The sequence below is a fragment of the Pistacia vera genome, unplaced genomic scaffold, assembly GCF_008641045.1.
Source record: "Pistacia vera cultivar Batoury unplaced genomic scaffold, PisVer_v2 Contig10, whole genome shotgun sequence".
Classification (NCBI taxonomy): domain Eukaryota; kingdom Viridiplantae; phylum Streptophyta; class Magnoliopsida; order Sapindales; family Anacardiaceae; genus Pistacia; species Pistacia vera.
In genome coordinates this window covers 118,845-136,449 of record NW_022195027.1, presented here as the reverse complement: position 1 = coordinate 136,449, position 17,605 = coordinate 118,845, and the positions used below count along the sequence as shown (strand labels likewise).

General features: G+C 34.0%; 1 protein-coding gene across 1 annotated transcript; it reads right to left on the bottom strand.

Annotated features, from left to right (window-relative positions):
- Window positions 1–1,206: 1,206 nt before the first annotated feature.
- On the bottom strand, window positions 1,207–6,897 carry LOC116122295 (phosphoenolpyruvate carboxykinase (ATP)-like). Its single transcript, XM_031408188.1, has 13 exons — window positions 6,741–6,897; window positions 6,255–6,542; window positions 5,565–5,743; window positions 5,322–5,475; window positions 4,868–4,952; window positions 3,953–4,053; window positions 3,408–3,706; window positions 3,050–3,223; window positions 2,887–2,952; window positions 2,173–2,351; window positions 1,889–2,058; window positions 1,624–1,792; window positions 1,207–1,528 (listed from the first exon to the last, which is right to left on the bottom strand). Exons 2-13 carry the CDS (start codon window positions 6,521–6,523, stop codon window positions 1,385–1,387), a joined length of 1,989 nt encoding a protein of 662 aa, XP_031264048.1. The 5' UTR covers window positions 6,524–6,542; window positions 6,741–6,897; the 3' UTR covers window positions 1,207–1,384.
- Window positions 6,898–17,605: the final 10,708 nt, after the last annotated feature.

The window sequence follows — 17,605 nt, the reverse complement described above, 5'->3', positions numbered from 1 at the left end:
CCATACTGGAAGTTTTACCCTGCTCACAATTTTAAAACCATATCATTGAGTCATATTCCTTTGCCTATATATATATATTTTAATTTTCTTTTGCAAATTTAAAATATTTATTCAGTTGGACACGTGTCGAATAACATATCAAGAGGTATTATAATACTTTACTCATTTAATTTTAATGTCAATTTGGTGGATTTAGGGTGAAGGGGTGTCAATGATACAAACACAAACCTTAGGGGTAGTTATGTTATATCACATTTCAAAAATAACAATTTTTTTCCCTCCATTTTTTTTCTCCAAAAGTAAATACTTAGATATAGGGTTATTTACACTTTCATCGTAAGGTTTGGAGTATATTTACTTAAGTCCAGTCTTAAATTTTTCAATAAAAAGACTATAATACCCATGTTGTTGTATTCACATTTTTTTTTAAATGAATAAAACATATATACAAAAACAATTGGATGTTTCCAATTTTTTATATTGTTCACTTAAGATTTTACTTTGATGAATTTTTGTATTTGATATTTCTTTTTGTGATCAGTGATACTTGGATGATGTTTTGATTTTTTTCATAATTATGAAATTAAACAGATTTTATAATATTATATTATATTTGGAATATCAACCATTATTATTATGAAAATTTAAATTTTTTTTGGAGATGTTTAGTATACTTTTACTTTTTTTATATATATATATATTTTATTCTTAACATGTGAATAAGAAAACAGGGATATTGAAAAGTCTCGTCTGGACTAAACTGTTGGTATCTTATAATATTAATTATTAAAGGTATGGACAATACATTCCAAATCTTAAGGACTAAAGCGCAAATGACCCCTTAAAGAAAAAAGGTTCCATGGCAGCAGATATAACCTTTGGCTTTTCATTTTAACTGAATATTTTTGGAACACAGATTGTGTCAGAATTGATGCTGGTTGAGCCAGCAAGCAATCCTTGCTTTTTTTGCTCAGGCAAATACTGATTCCAGCAAGGAGTTACCAACAATTGAGATCTTATTCCATTTCCATTATTCTTAAAACACATTTTCTTGCTTCAATATTCATAATTAATCAACTTATTCCGAATACATTCTTTTGTTTTCTGCTTCTTAATGAAAAATAAATGCCTTTTTTATACATAGTGAGAATATTATGATTGATGAGGAGGACAGCAAAAGAGCAATAAAAAAGATATTAATTAGCATTAAACTAAATATGAGTTATTTAATATATTAAGTAACAATTTTACATATCAATTGAGCCATAGAGCAGACTAGACATATTTTATGAAACCAAAACCCAAGCCTCTTTTATTTCCAATGACATTAAACCCACTCCACCACTCATACTATGCTTTACTCTTTTTCTTCTCTAGCCTTGAATTAGAAATTTGGACCAGCTGCAAGGATCTCCTCAGTCAGCTTCCCATCCTTGCCAATCTTGTAGTTGGTAAAAGTTTCAAAGTTCTTCTTGAATAGGCCACCAAGCTTCAGCAGTGTATCCTTGTAAGCCTTCTTGTCTGACCACTGCAGTCCAAAATAACAATGACATTAGGTGATTGAAAGCACATTTTACGTTAAGTCACAAATGTATGGATGTGTTTAAGAAAAAGTAAACTAACAGTATTCACTGGATCCAGGATTTCTGAAGGCACTTCCTCAATCTCAGTGGGGATCTCAAGCCCAAACACCTCTGTTTTCTTGTAATTTGCCTTCAACAGGCTGCCAGAGTGGATGGCATCGATGATTTTACGTGTGTATGGTAACTTGATGCGCCTTCCAGAACCATAGCTGCAAGAACAGGAGGATTTGAGTTCATTCTTTTAACAGAGTTTATCAAGGGATTGTATAATTTCAAAATAGGTACCGATACTCTTCAATATATACCTTCCACCTGACCAGCCAGTGTTAACGAGCCACCCTGTTGCACCGTGCTTCTGCATCTTCTCAGCCAACATTGCCGCATACTTGGTGGGGTGCAACATTATGAATGCAGCACCAAAGCAAGCTGAGAATGTTGCTGTTGGCTCCTTTATACCATCCTCTGTGCCGGCAACCTGAAATTACAATCAAGTTCAGTAACTGTAGCAGCAAAAGCATATCTAAATAACCACCATAGTCACAAATTTGTATTTTAATAACAGTAGTAGTTCAGTAAGAGGGTGTAATACCAAAGCAGTGTAGCCGCTGATGAAATGGTACATGGTCTGTGCCAGGCTAAGCTTGCTCACTGGTGGGAGCACGCCAAATGCATCACAGGCCAAAAGGATAACATTCTTAGGATGCAGACCAACACATGGTATCTTTGCATTGGGGATGTACTCAATCGGGTAGGCTGCACGAGTGTTCTCTGCAAATAACAAGAAAAAGGAAACAACATAAGAACTTTTCTGGTGTAATCAAATATCGCAAGTACGTCAAATCCAAAGATCCTCTTTTGTGCAATAATTTTTACATCACTGAATTCAGAGATATCAAATTTTAAATTCCGCTGGCTCCTTACACATGTAAAATTGCTCTATTCAGCTTCAAGGCTCTAAGTTGCAGACCTTTTTTCCTGAATCCTTAGAATGGAGCATTGAAAAAGTCTACCTAAGCGATTTACTTAAATTGCCCACTTGCCGAAGCAAATTAGTTGACTTCATATTATCACTGTTATATTAATCATACACTATCTAGGTGTATCTTAGGATGACTTCAGATTATTGCAATTGTATTAATCAAATGTTAATTAAATGATGTGACAGCAAACTAAAGTACCATATACGGATAAGGTCAACTGTACCATAAGATGACTCATCCAATAATCTAAATCCAATTAATGAAATAAAATATAACTTCCATAAAATTAAAATTAAAAAAAAAAAAAAATTTTGATTATTTACCTGTAACAGATTTGTCAGTATAATCCACCTCCCTGTTATGCTCATCAAACACCACATTTTCCAACACTGCCATTTACAATCAATTGAATTATTTTCATATATTCATGACATACCAAAACCAAAATCATAAAAATATAAAGACTAAAGAGAATTAAGAAAATACCAGTGCCAAACTTGATGGCATTCCAGATATCAGGCTCCTTCTCCCTTGAGAGATCAATGCACTTGGCGTAGCAACCACCTTCAATATTCGACACACCATTCTCACTCCAACAGTGTTCATCATCTCCAATTAGATACCTATTGTGATCAGTGGACAGTGTTGTCTTTCCAGTACCTAACATTAAAAGTATTGAAATGAACTCATCAATAACAATATAAACACCATAAAAACAAGAAGTGCATATAGCCATATATATGTCAAAAGATGTATAATAAGATGTTTAAGGACGGAGTAAGAAGGCAGCTATTGTTTGCGCACGTTAGCAGCAGATCATATCCATGATCTGATGATACTATACCTGACAATCCAAAGAAGAGGGCAACATCTCCATCTTTTCCCATATTGCAGCCAGAATGTAGGGAGAGGATTTGACGTTTAGGCATGAGATAATGCATAACACTGAAAAGACCCTTCTTCATTTCCCCGGCGTACTGTGTGCCGAGGATGACCATTTCCCTCCTAGCAAGATTAAGGTCTATGCTAGTAGAGGATGTCATGTAGTGAGTATAACGATTACACGGGAACTGTCCAGCATTGTATATAGTGAAGTCCGGAGTACCGAAATTCTCCAGCTCTTCAGGAGTGGGTCGGATACACCTGCCACCCACCCAGTTATCCAATTGTACACTAAGCTAATTTACCATTTCACATTGTTTAACCACTTTCCTCCATCTATGAAGGCTAATAAAACTCAAGATAGGATAATTATATTATTTAGGGATGAGAAAACTCAAGATAGGATAATAATATTAACATTATGTCAATGACGACAAGGAGACTTATCTGGCAGGGCTAAGACCTTTGAAAAAACAGCTGAAAATTGTTATTATATGTTTCACTTACATGTTATGCATGAACAAAGAATGGTATGCTCTGGCAGAAACAATTCTGACTTTGATTCTGTTCTGTGGATCCCAGTTCAAGAATTGATCATTCACAAAGACCTGCAAATTGTTCGTTCAACACCCATTATCAGTCATTAAAATAAATAGAGAATGCTTCCATCTAACAATATAAATACAGAGTTATTAAGAATAAAAATTTAGTAACAAAATATAGACTATTTAATTATTTGTTCAGGTCTTAGTAAATGCATAGGATATGATTTGTATGGCTGAATATGACATATTAGGTGGGGACCTAAGCCAACCAGGAAAATATTGCATCTCCCAATAGTTCAGGGCCATAAGCCAACTTGGAGAAGACGACGGTAAAGATTCCATGGCCCATATCACCATCATTAAATCTTCGCCTTTTTCTTTATTTTTTATGTTCTACAATTTTTAACTCAATTTTGAGAGGTGTATATTTAAGACATAACACGTCACAAAATGGACCCACTTTTATAAAAATAAAAAATTCTACCTTGTATTTTATATAATTCATAGTATCTTCGCCCTTTGGTAACAATTTAAGGAACATTTGGCACTAAAAGTTAAAAATTAGGAATTAATTTAAAATTTCTAAGACAACTTAGACATCAAATAAAAATGGAAAAATATTCAAATATATAATAATTATTATGAAATTAAAAACAGGTGGCCTTTACATAATTATTCAAACCATAAAGATAAATGTATCTACCCTCATACAATATACTAAAAATAGGTGTTTCCAATTATTCAATAGCTTGCCTTATTTTTATTTCTATTATCAAATAGAAAAAAAAAAACCATATATAAATCCCTTAATTTGTATAACAAAAAAAATTGGGCAGTAGTAAAATTTAAAAACAAAATAATAAGTTAGTAGATTTACTTTGTCCAAGGAGTTCAAGTAATCAACAGCTCTTTCTCTGTTGACCAGGAACGTATGCTCGTCCATCTCAATGTTAGGTGAACCCCTGTACATTCAAACAAACAAATTACTTATTAAGTAAATTATTTTCAGATTGGAAAGCAAAAAAGTAAAAATAAATACAATAATAATAAGCCTTTTTTTTCAATATTATATCTCTACCCTATTCTACTATTAAATCCTAAAAACTAAAAAATTGCATCTATTTCAATATTCTCAAAATCCTGTTTTACTTCCTTCATCTAATAAAATATTAATAATTACTTTCTTTTTTAAAGATAACTCAATTTTATTTTATTTTTAAATATTATTACGAGAATAATGAACCAATACATCCCATTTAGCTTTTTTTAATTTTTATTTTCTGTAGTCACAAATTAATATAAAAGCTAAGTGAGAATATAAAAGCACTTACTTTCCCCACCAAAGCTCATCTTTAGTGGTTTCATCCTTGACAACACGCTTATCTCTTGGAGAGCGGCCAGTCTTGGCTCCAGAGAGGGTTGCCAATGCACCGCTTGCGGTGATGAACGACCCTTGCTCGTATTTGATGGCCTGCTCATATAGCTCTACAAACCGACAAAGTAAATTATTTATTTTCAATATTTATGCAGATGATGAATTCAAGAAATAAATTGTTTTGAATTTTGGGTAAGACCTGCAGGAGAGAGGTTGTAAAGGATATGGGTGAACTTTAAGGAACTGTCACTGACGCTGATCGTTGGCGAGAAATAGTGCTGCACAGCGGCCGAATGCTTCGGGGTCTCGGCCTTCCTCGCCGGGTCTCCTCTCACCAACCTCGGCCCTGTTTCTCTCGTAAGTGACGCCAATGATGCACTGTTTAACAATAACACTGATTGTTACTGTTGGTCAACAAAGTGAACCCACAAACGTTATTTATCTGACACGAGAAACACGATTATTGTGGACAGCAAAATTAAATCACCACTCAGTCCTCCATAATATCAAGATTACCCTTAGAAATGATATAAATTTCACATAATAGTTTATCCCAGTGGAGGCATATTTTGGTAAGTTCACTTTAAATTTTATATTATAATATTGGATTATCGGAACCAAGCAAATCAAAGGCCCTTCTTACGTGGACCCAAAACTACGTCGTTTCCCGAGCAGCACCGCACCCAAAATTAAAAATCGGTGGGCCCCACAGAACGGTCCATCAAAATCCTGATTCCGTGTGTTATAACCGTAATCACCCGAAGATTGGGTCCGCTAGGCCAGGTCCCACTTTCTTAGAACATTATTATTCAATTAATTTCGTTTTTAAGTTTTTTTCCTAACTGCGTAGTTTTGACTTTTATAAGGTGTATTGCGTGTGTAAATGAACCTGATGGACTGGAGCTGCTGTTTTTCGCGTTCCTCTTCAGAGAGGTTGGCAAAAGCCCCCTGGGTTCCCTGAATGGGAGTGGTGGGCGCAGACTTCTTCTTCTGAAGAGAGTGAAGTTCGTCAATGGTCTGGGCCCTAACAGGAGGCGTACTGTCATCATGACAGATGCCGTTCTCTTTCTTCTGCGACGATGTCGTCTGGATCTTCGGCAGACCCTTCCTTGCGGTTCCGTTTCCGAAGCTGAACTCTTCGCTACCTTTCCCTGCCATCTCTCTCTACTCCCCGACTCTGCACATAACGAAACCAACAGACGTGTATATATATATATATATTAAAAATAAACGTACCAAAATTAGAATAAGTGGATTATGATGAAAAACAAAACCATTCGTTAGAATAACAAATAACAAATCTTTAGCTTCGTTAAATAAGTTCGTTGCATGAAGTATAACAGAATAGAAATGAAGAGAGAGAGAAGGACTGGACCAGATAGTGCGAAGACGAAACGAAAGGAGGAAGAAAGAAGAGAAAAAGGACTAATGAGAAATGAAGGAGAAACAAATAAAGGGCTCGATCATCAAATTGCAGTTGTTGTCGTAAGAGCAAAGGAGAGCCGAGAGGTTGATGCAAAATGAAGGTACCCGATGCGGGGTATTTAAAGGGTTCAGTGGGGACGTTAACCAAAGTTTAACCAGAGTAATGGTTAACCATGGTTACATTCTATCCCGCATCATGGTCAAGGACTGAAACTCTGGAAAGAGAAAATTTCCAAAAACTCATTTAAGGAAGGGGAAACGGAGTGAGTGAATAAACGTAGTCAGATATATCCCAGAAATTCTTGAGGGTCCCTCATGCCTGATTTAGGATTCCAAAGTGATAGTTCGTCGTTAGATAAGTTTGCCGTTAGGACTCGTTTGGTATGTTTTTTTGTTAAAATTACAAAACCAAGTTCAGTTGAATAATATTATTTATGTTTATATAAAAATGTCCATGATTCTTATGTCATCTACTCCGTTTATTTAATTTTTATTTATTCACTCCTTATCTTTTTGCTCGTCCATTTTGTTATGTAATATCTCAGCATATTAGTTATTGAGTTTTTGGTTTTATGATTCTGAAAATGATAATTATATAGAAATAAAATAATAAAAATAATTATATTAATAATATTTCATAATTATAATGTTAGTATATATTTATATATTCAAACAATAATCATTTAAAAGTATTAATTTTGATTTCTAAAACAAACAAGCCCTTAAAAAAAATCAATTTGATTGGATGAGACTGTCTGCTAGTAGTAGTCTCGCAATCAGCAGAGCAGCTCAAATACAGAGACACGCAAACCGCAAACAGCGTAGCCCCCACACCACACGTATACAAAGGGGTGGGGGGGTTTTCAAACATTATCACAACCAAACTGTCTGCTACATGAAATTTAATTTAATCAAATTTAAATTCATATTTCAGTTCCGAAATTACCGTGACTTCTCGTCAAAAACTCGGATTCTTACACATTACATTGTTTGGTTTGGGATTGAAAGTGAAACGTTGGTGAGTTTCGATGCAATGTGGTCGCGTCCACAAGACCTTAATGTGCGTATATAAATGAAAAGTTTAGATTGGAGAAGTTATTCGGCGTCAAGTCGCAAGGGAAATTATTAAGATTCGGGGCCCACTGATTCTTCTTCCAATGGTCTGATTAATTGGCAACCTTCCATTTTCACTAAGCAACAGCTGCAACACACCCATTTTAGACGTAAGAATTAATGATAATTCATCGTACCTTTGAAGTTTGAATTAAAATAAGAAAATGGCGTAGATGATAAAAAATTGAGGGATTTTTTTACTATTTATATCAAAAGCTTATTTAATATTACCTAATTTAATCATATATTATATTATGTGTAGGATTATTAGTATCTCAAATTAAGTAACACGGATTATTAGTATCTCAAATTAAGTAACACTTCACCCTTTTGACAACAAAGGATTGTTATTTGATTACGCATGATGGTGCAAGTTGGCTCTTAGCAAGAAATATCAAGTTGAAAAATGTGCATAATGGTGCAAGTTTTTTTTTTTTTTTTTTTTTTTTTGTTATCGGAGTGTTCAGACCAGTTTACGTGCATTTTGACTAGTCATTCGACCTGAATAAGGCTTTCGAAACAAGACAAACCTTACAATCTGTGATCAATAATATTAACAATATTTCTCGTGATTCAAACCTGAGATGACAAAGGAGTAAACCCCTTAGCCCCAAGTCTTTACTGTTAGGCTAACCTATTGTTAGTTATAATGGTGCAAGTTGGCTCCTAGATAAATTGGATTTATCTTTAAATATTGAGATTTTAATGTAAGATATATGTATATATTTTCCCGTGTTAAAAGATTAGATTTAGATTAGGAAGATGATAGTTAAAATTTATTTTTAAATATAAAAAGTTTACTTTGGTGACTGAGAATTTTAAATACATATTTAAGAATAAGAAATTATTACATATCCTCCCATTGTTAAGCTCATGAAATGAACATGACATTTGATGATAATTATCTTTTGAAATATATTTTTATTTATAAAATTACTTTTTTTTTTATGGTTTGAAATATATTTAGGTTTTAAAAAAAAATTAATGTCAGATGATATAATGCCGTGCAGCTAATAAATATGATAACGGGGCCGTGGGGTATCCCATCCCTCTATTCGATCAAAATGAATTGTCACCATTAATGTAAATATTGATCAGGTACGAATAACATCTTCACAGACCAACCTTGCCTTTCTAGAATGCTTACAAATCAACCATTACCTTTATTTCTATTTTACTTTTAATTTTGTCTCACCAAATTTAGTATTATTCAAAGACTATTAAGTGTCTACTTTAACACACAACTCTTGTGAAATGATCTTCACATTTTAGTTTCCATCAATATTACATCATTACATTATTACGGTTCAAAAATAACGATGATTGTTTTTAATACATTACTAAATTATAAAACTAATAAAATTCCTCTTTTTTTTTTTTTCAGCACTTATCTTATCAGCTGTTCAGAATAATTTCATTAATAAATAGTTTCTATTTTAACTGAAAATTGAACAAGGGGAAATGAAACTTATCCAATTAAAATCGAAGTCTAAACACTAGAAAGGGGCATGAGCATGTGAAGAGTTCAATCAATCTAAAATCTGCACCGTTCATTTGGCAATAAAGAGTCAGATTCTCAGGAAATAATTCTAGTTTATAAGACAGACGACTTCTGGTTTCTATTTAATAAAACCTTTATGATAAAAATATATTATACTTTAGTTTTACCTTTAAATAGATTAATTAATAACATATAGTTATAATTTATCAAAATTATTTATAATAATACATTGCCTTTAGGTGTTATGGTAAAATAATCATTTTTTCTCATGTCATTTCAGTATTTTAAATATAAACGTATATATTATACAAAATGAAATTACATTATATCCAAGACATAAAATAAATAAATAAATAACCTAAAAATTGTATAGCCTCTTTTGCCAGTAACATAAAAAAATCATATTCAACGATTATCGATAACCTTAAGTTGTGGATGCTATACGAAAACCCAAACAAAATAAAATTTAGGGTTTGTATAAAACGTGTGTGGCTGCGGACTTTTTAACATTTTCCCAATCACGTATTCAATGTCGTAGGGGAAGCTGTTGACTTGACATCACACATCCATGTCAGCCGTTATCTATCGGTTATCGATTCAAGCACCGATGCCAAATCTTCCGCCACGTCAGCTGTCCTTTTAGAGAGCTATCCGAGGTTTAAGCCTCCCAGCTGTAAAAAACTGGAATCTCTTCGCTTACATCACCTGCAATTTGCTATATAAATAATAATATTTATTTAAAACAATGATTTAGTCCATTTAGTCATAGCACGAAGAAGATTTTTTTTTTTTTTTTTTAAATTGAAAATATACTTTTAATTAGGGGTTTTCCAAATATCTACTTGATTGATTGATGATAGATTCAGAGTAAAAAATTATGAAAATGTTAACTTATTGGAATTTATGCATATGGAAACAAAATATGGACTATTGTTGCTAGTTTTTTTCCTTTTCTATTTTTGTTTCTCTTGACAAATTATAGATTTGTTAATGTTATTTATCAAGTTCTCAAATATTTTTCCCATGTAGGATTCTTAACGTTTAATTTTAAAATTAAATAAATAGACAAAATACTAATTTCATACTCATAAGCTACAATCACTTTGGTTGACATTTTGAGATATCTCATAAAAAAAATATAGTATTATTGTAGTATAATATATAGTATTATGTCTGTTTGATACAGAAATCTGTACCAACCAGAGAATTCTGATTGACCCTGTCAGAATCAGAATGATGTGCGCATGGTTTAAGAAAATCAGCAATGAATATAAAAGAAAGAGTCATAAATAAGTGTAAGAATCAGACTGCATGAGAAGAGTGGTGGAGATGGAGAATGAAAGCATGAAAGCATGGATTCTAAAACCGGTTTCAAACAAAGCTTGGAAAAGAGATTATACCTACTCTTTTGCTTTGGATTGATGAAGATTAGCTTCAAAATGATGAAACTCCACACTTAACACCATTGAGTAGAGAGTGGCCTTGGGTTTGAGAGAGAGTTTTGGTTTGGGTTTTTGTGAACTAGTCAAGAATGAAAATGCAACCTTTTGCACTTATATATACTGGGCAATATTGCAATTATTTATTTTTCACTTCCAAGCCCAATAAAATCTTATTTTAAAAGGGACCCCACGAATTAATATGCTACCCTTTGAATAATCAATATTATTCAAGGGCCCATGTAAACTAAACTAGTTTACATTAACAACCAAAAAATTTACCCATTTTTACCCTTAACTATTAAAAGGTTATTTTGTTTATCTTATTAATCTTAACACTTTAGATATAATAATTAAATATAATTAATTATTGCTTGACCATTTACCCTTAAAATGTCACAAATGATTTCTATGTAACTATTATATAGAAATCCCGTTATTACCCTCGAAAGGTGCTAGCCCTCTTCGGATAATCATTTCTCTCTCTCATCCTTCTCTAACTTTTCAAGGCTATTGGTGGCCATGTAGGTCCACCGTGGATTAGCCGTGAGCCATTCTGGATGAATCCGGAAACCTGTCCGTAGGCCACGACTATGGTAAGCATCTAGCAATGTGCCATAGTCCCTAAACCACGATGAAGAAATACTTCATCGAACCCATAGATTCATACGTACCATGCAAGTAAGTTCTCCATGAGTATCCTAATCGAGTATGGATTCATGGAATGTCAAAATCCTAAACTCGATCTTCTACCGATCGTCGATCAATATGTCTGGAACTTGTCATCACAAACTTACTTTTGTATGACTAATAATAGACTCTGGCCAGAGATTCAGTTTTCTGACATTTATCGATGTTCGTCTAGGAACTCGAATCGGATGGAGTCAACGGTACTCCTGATCTATTTTTGAGTCAATCGATCCCTCTTGATCATCGTTCGTTTCCGCATATGAACAACGCATAACCAAATAGGCTTTATTATACGAAACATGATTAGTCTCGTACTTATACACTGTATGAACCCCATACGCATCCATAATCGGATCGGAATACAATATATAGAAACCAAATGATAAATCATTGACTACATGCTTTTCCAGTGTTGTCGTTATTCGGTCACGTTCGAAAAACAGTTCACCAATCGTAATCATACAATGCCCAGTGACATGACTATCATCATCATCACTTAATCAAACTCATGATATCTTCGGAAGCATCTGTGATGCCTACTTTGCAATATAGTTGCCCCAAATATATTGCTTCTATTGCCGCGCCCCCCCCTCCTCTGTGCCCCCTCGCAGCGTTCTTTTTGCCCCTTTGTCCTTCTCTGCTTTTCCCGCTTCCCCCCCCCTCCTGTCCTTCCCTCCATCCCCCCTCTCTCTTTGCTCCCTTCTTCTTTTTATTTTTCATTTCCCCCCCGGCCACTGTGGACCTATGACCCGTCGCCTCCTCCCGCCGTTTCGCATATATGAATTGAAGAACTCTTTCTTCTATTATTTATGATATATATATAGATACAAGACAAAATGCTCTGAAACCGACAACACGAATGGTTTCTAGGGCATACATTAATATACACTAACAATAAGAACACAAGACAATTTTTAAAGTGGTTCGACAAATTAGAACTTGAGTCTACGTCCATTGTTATCTTATTGCTTTTGAGAGCTTACAAAGAACAGTATAATTTTTAGGAAAAATTGCTTTGAACAATTGCCTAGCCCCTCTGAAAACAAGTTATGATGGGTTTATATAGCACTCATTTACATGATAGAGTTGAGATAAGATTCAAATACGTAGGATTAGAAAGTTACATGATCTTCGGGTACCTTAGTTGGAATCTAAATCAATCTGAATATTATTATTCCAAATTGAGCCAATCTAAATATCTTCTCTCCTAATAAGGAATTATCCTCGCCAGATTTCACGCACAACAATAGCCCCCAGTTTTTTAAATACGTAATCGTGCTTCAAAAACTCATGTCTTTGATATGGATGGCTGTCGCACTATAGGTTGTAGTCTCAAACTAAAGAACTTGAGTTATGCCTAGCGCGATCTAAGAGATCTTGAACACATGATCTCAAGCGAATGAGCGAGCTTATGAGCTTAATCAAGGAGCATAAAGAGCTCAATCTGAGAACATAAAGAACTCGATCAGAGAGCATAAAAAGCTCGATCTGAGACTTCGAGGAGTTCGATTAGAAAGCCGAAGACCTTGATCTAAGAGCATAACTCGATCAGAAAGCATGAAGAGCTTGATTTGAGAGCATAGCTTAGTCAGAAAACATGGAGAGCTTAATATTCATAGCTCGATCAGAAAGCATGAAGAGCTTGATCTGAGAGCATAGCTCGATTAGAAAGCATAAAGAGTTTGATCTGAGAATATTGCTCGATCAAAAAGCATGGAGAGCTTGATCTGAGAGCATAGCTCAATTAGAACGCGCGGAGAGCTTGATCTAAGAGCATAGCTCGATCAGAAAACATAGAGAGCTTGATCTGGGAGCATAGCTCAATCAGAAAACATAGAGAGCTTGATCTGGGAGCATAGCTCAATCAGAAAACATAGAGAGCTTGATCTGAAAGCATAGCTTGATCAGAAAGCTTGGAAAGCTTAATCTGAGAACATTGTTTGATCAGAAAGCATGGAGAGCTTGATCTGAGAGCATTGCTCGATCAGAAAGCATAGAGAGTTTGATCTGAGAGCATAGCTCAATTAGAAAGCATGGAGAGCTTGATTTGAGACCATAACTCGACCTGAAATCATAGAGAGTTTGATCTGAGAGCATAACTCGATCAAAAAGTATGGAGACTTTTTGATCTAGTTTGATTTAAGAGCATTGCTCAATTAGAAAGCTTGGAGAGCTTGATTTGAGAGTATTGCTCGATCATAAAGCATAGAGAGCTTAATCTAAAAGCATAGCTCGATTTGAAAGCATAGAGAGCTTGATCTGAGAGCATTGCTCGATCAGAAAGTGTAGAGAGCTTGATCTGAGAGCATAACTCGATTAGAATGCTTGGAGAGTTTGATCTGAAAGCATAGCTCGATCAGAAAGCTTGGAGAGCATGATCTTAGAGCATAGCTAGATTAGAAAGCATAGAGAGCTTGATATGAGAGCATAGCCCGATCAGAAAGCAAGAAGAGTTTGGTCTGAGAGCATAACTCGATTAGAAAGCATAGAGAGCTTGATTTCAAAGCATAGCTTGATCAGAAAACATGAAGAGCTTGATCTGAGACCATAGCTCAATCAGAAAGCACGGAGAGTTTGATTTGAGAGCATATCTCGATCATAAAGCATGGAGAGCTTGATCTGAGAGCATAGCTTGATCCAAAAAGCATGGAAAGCTTGATCTGAGAGCATTACTCGATCAGAAAGCATGGAGAGCTTGATCTAAAAGCATAGCTCAATTAGAAAGCATGTAGAGCTTGATCTGAGAGCATAGCTCGATCTAGAAGCATGGAGAGCTTGATATGAGAGTATAGCTTGATCTGAAACCCTAGAGAGCTTGATCTGAGAACATAGCTCAATCTGAAAGCTTGGAAGCTTTGATCTGAGAGCATTGTTCAATTAGAAAGCTTGAGAGCTAGAGAGCTAGCTTGGGAGCTATAGAGCTTGAGAGCTCGATAGCTTGGGAGCTAAAGAGCTAGCTTGAGAGTTTGATAGCTTGGGAGCTAGAGAGCTTAAGAGCTAGAGACCTAGCTTGGGAGCTTGAGAGCTTGATAGCTTGGGAGCTAGAGAGCTTGAGAGCTCTTTCTAATCTAAGAGATTTGAGCACACGATCTGAAGCTGAAGATCAGAGTGATCTAAGTGCGCAATCTGAGCGATCTTGCCATGTGATTTGAGAGCTCTGATTTGGAATATGCTTCAGTATTTTGACAATAACTTGAGATGCAGACCTCGGATTTGGATGATTCTTGAACCGTCGAAAAGCTAACTCAAAGGGCTACAATTCTTATGTTTACTGCTTAGCCAGATTCAGATTTTCACATTTGATAACATGATTCTAGATTAAAAAGCTGGGATTTGCTGAAAAAGTTGAGACTTGTTGGAAAAACATGGAGAGCTATTATGAATCAGACCCTCCTTCTAGCCAAAATATTGATATAGAAATCTGTACCAACTAGAGAATTCTGATTGACCCTGTCGGAACCGGAATGAATGTGCGTGTGATTTAATGAAAATCAGCAATGAATAAAAAAGAAAGAGTCATAAATAAGAACACAAACAATTTTTAAAGTGGTTCAGCAAGTTAGAACTTGAGCTATGTCCACTGTTATCTTATTGTTTTTAAGAGCTTACAAAAAACAGTATAATTTCTAGAAAAATTTGCTTAGAACAATTGCCTAGCCCCCTTGAAAACAAGTTATGATGGGTTTATATAGCACCTATTTACATGATAAAGTTGAGATAAGATTCAAATATATAGGATTAGGAAGTTACATGATCTTCGGCTATCTTAGTTGGAATCTAAGTCAATTTGAATATCATTATTCCAAATTAAGCCAATCTAAATATATTCTCTCCTAATAAGGAATTATCCTCTCCGGATTTCACGCATAACATCTGTACAATATTATTAATATATTTATTTTGAGGCAAGTAACCCGTGAATATTTATACATACATTTAATATAAAATAATTTGTTTATCTTCCAGAATTTATTGATTTATTACTGGTTTATTATTGATGTATATAATTTTATAATGTTCCTATTATTTTATCATTGATCCAATAATTAAGAATGAGTAGATACAAAAACTTTATGATGTAAAAATTTGAAATGAAGAATAACAATATATATATTTGTGGTTGAAGATGAATAAAAAATGTGAAAGAAGATAACCCTAACCCCATCTTCTTCTTCTTTCATTTTCTTTATCCTACCCGCAAAGTCATGGCCACATGGCTCCATGTCAGCATCCAACTTCATTGGTTTGATTTTATCTGAGTATCCATCCATTTTTAATGGCAGCGACGCAACAAGCTGACACTATTTACCTTTATTCCAAGTTTCAATTCTGACCAAAAACTATGCAAAAATACAAGCAGTCAATCTTATACAACTTACTTTCTTCATTATTCTTGGAAAAATCTAACGTTCAATCATCTATTTTAAAGGACAGGCTCTCCGAATAATTTTAACCCTATCAACAAGTGCGATGGCATTCCTGTTAGACATAAAGTGTAATGTTGACTTATTTCCATAGAAACCAGTTTCCACCTTGAATATACATTTTATTTGATTTCTCACTAATGAAAAGATCGATCACGAAATATTATTATATATTAAGCAATAGCTAGAACAATAAACTTTGATATTTCATTAAAATTTGTTGTGAATTAATTGTAGATTGTAAATCCGTTACAACTTACAAGTATTGTATATCATTTAAGTACAGTTTTTGGTTTTTGAAAATAATAAAAATTTGCTCATAATTTAGTCTCACAAAATCTTTTTCACAACTCCGATGTGACAGCTCACAATTATTCAATTCGTAATTAATCAAGCGGAATAATTTATTAGAAAATTAATTGTAAACTTTCATTTTATTTTTGTAGATTGAATTGTAAATGTAGAATTGTCTAATTATGTGTTCACTATAAAAAGGTAAAACAGTTATGATTTATTAATTATTAAAAAAAACTCTTAAAAGTCTTTTTTATTCTAACATCAATTTTTAAGTATTACATCAAATATATTTTCTCTAAATTATATTTTAGTTTTTAAAAATCATTTTCAAATCACAAATCAAACCGTTCTAATACCCTGAAGAAAAACTGTTTCAGAATGATAATTTGTGAAAGAAGAAAGAGATAAACAAGTGTGAAATAGAATTGAAAAAAGAGAGGCTAATTTTTCATTTGTTAATGCAAAGTAAAACATTGTTTTACAAAAACTAATGGGTAGTTGGGTTGGGCACCACACTAGTGAATAAGAAACACGAGGGGGGAGAATAAGAATCTAAATCTGAAATTTCATATATTTTTTTTTTTTTGGTGTGACAGCATTGATGTTGATGGGAAGCTTCAAGGCAAAAAGTTACCCATATGATCCATTCACATGAGACCTCCTCGAAACCAATAAAATAAAATTTAACTTTATCCAAAAATGGGTGGTAAGAAAAATGAATTAGTGGGTAACAACTTTTTAAGAGAAAGAAACGAGGGGAGGGAGGGATTATGTGGTAGAGGCTAAATGCTGATGCCTTTTTTCAGCAGGAGTGATTCTGATGGCGATAACGATGGGCGAATAAATAAGATTTTTATGAGATAAGTTGGTAAGGTATGGTGAAGATTTGTCCTCTTTAAGGGGAGGTGGGTTCTGTTTCTTGGAGAAATAAATTCAAACGGGAAGGTGGTGGAACTGGGGGAGTTCCAAACTTGGGGGAATTAAAAGGTGGATTCAATTGCAATCCACGTTCTTCGTTTTTGCATTTCTTTAGCCTTGACCCATCCTACTTATAAATTTCCACGGACTTGACCCGGTTGATAGATGTTTCAACATTGTTTTATAGCGTTTAATTTTGGGTGATGTATTTATCAACTAACTAGTTTAATTGCTAAATAATTTGTGTACGTGTACAACAACATTTGTGGGTATGGAGGGTTGCTTTGTATTTGTATGTTGAAAATAAATATTTTGATTGGAGTGTTCAAATCAATTAGTACATACCTCAATTAATCCCTGAAGATTTTAAAATTATCAGCCGAATAAGAGTTCTAACAGTCACCCTTATTAGAGGTTGCGAGTACTCGAACTC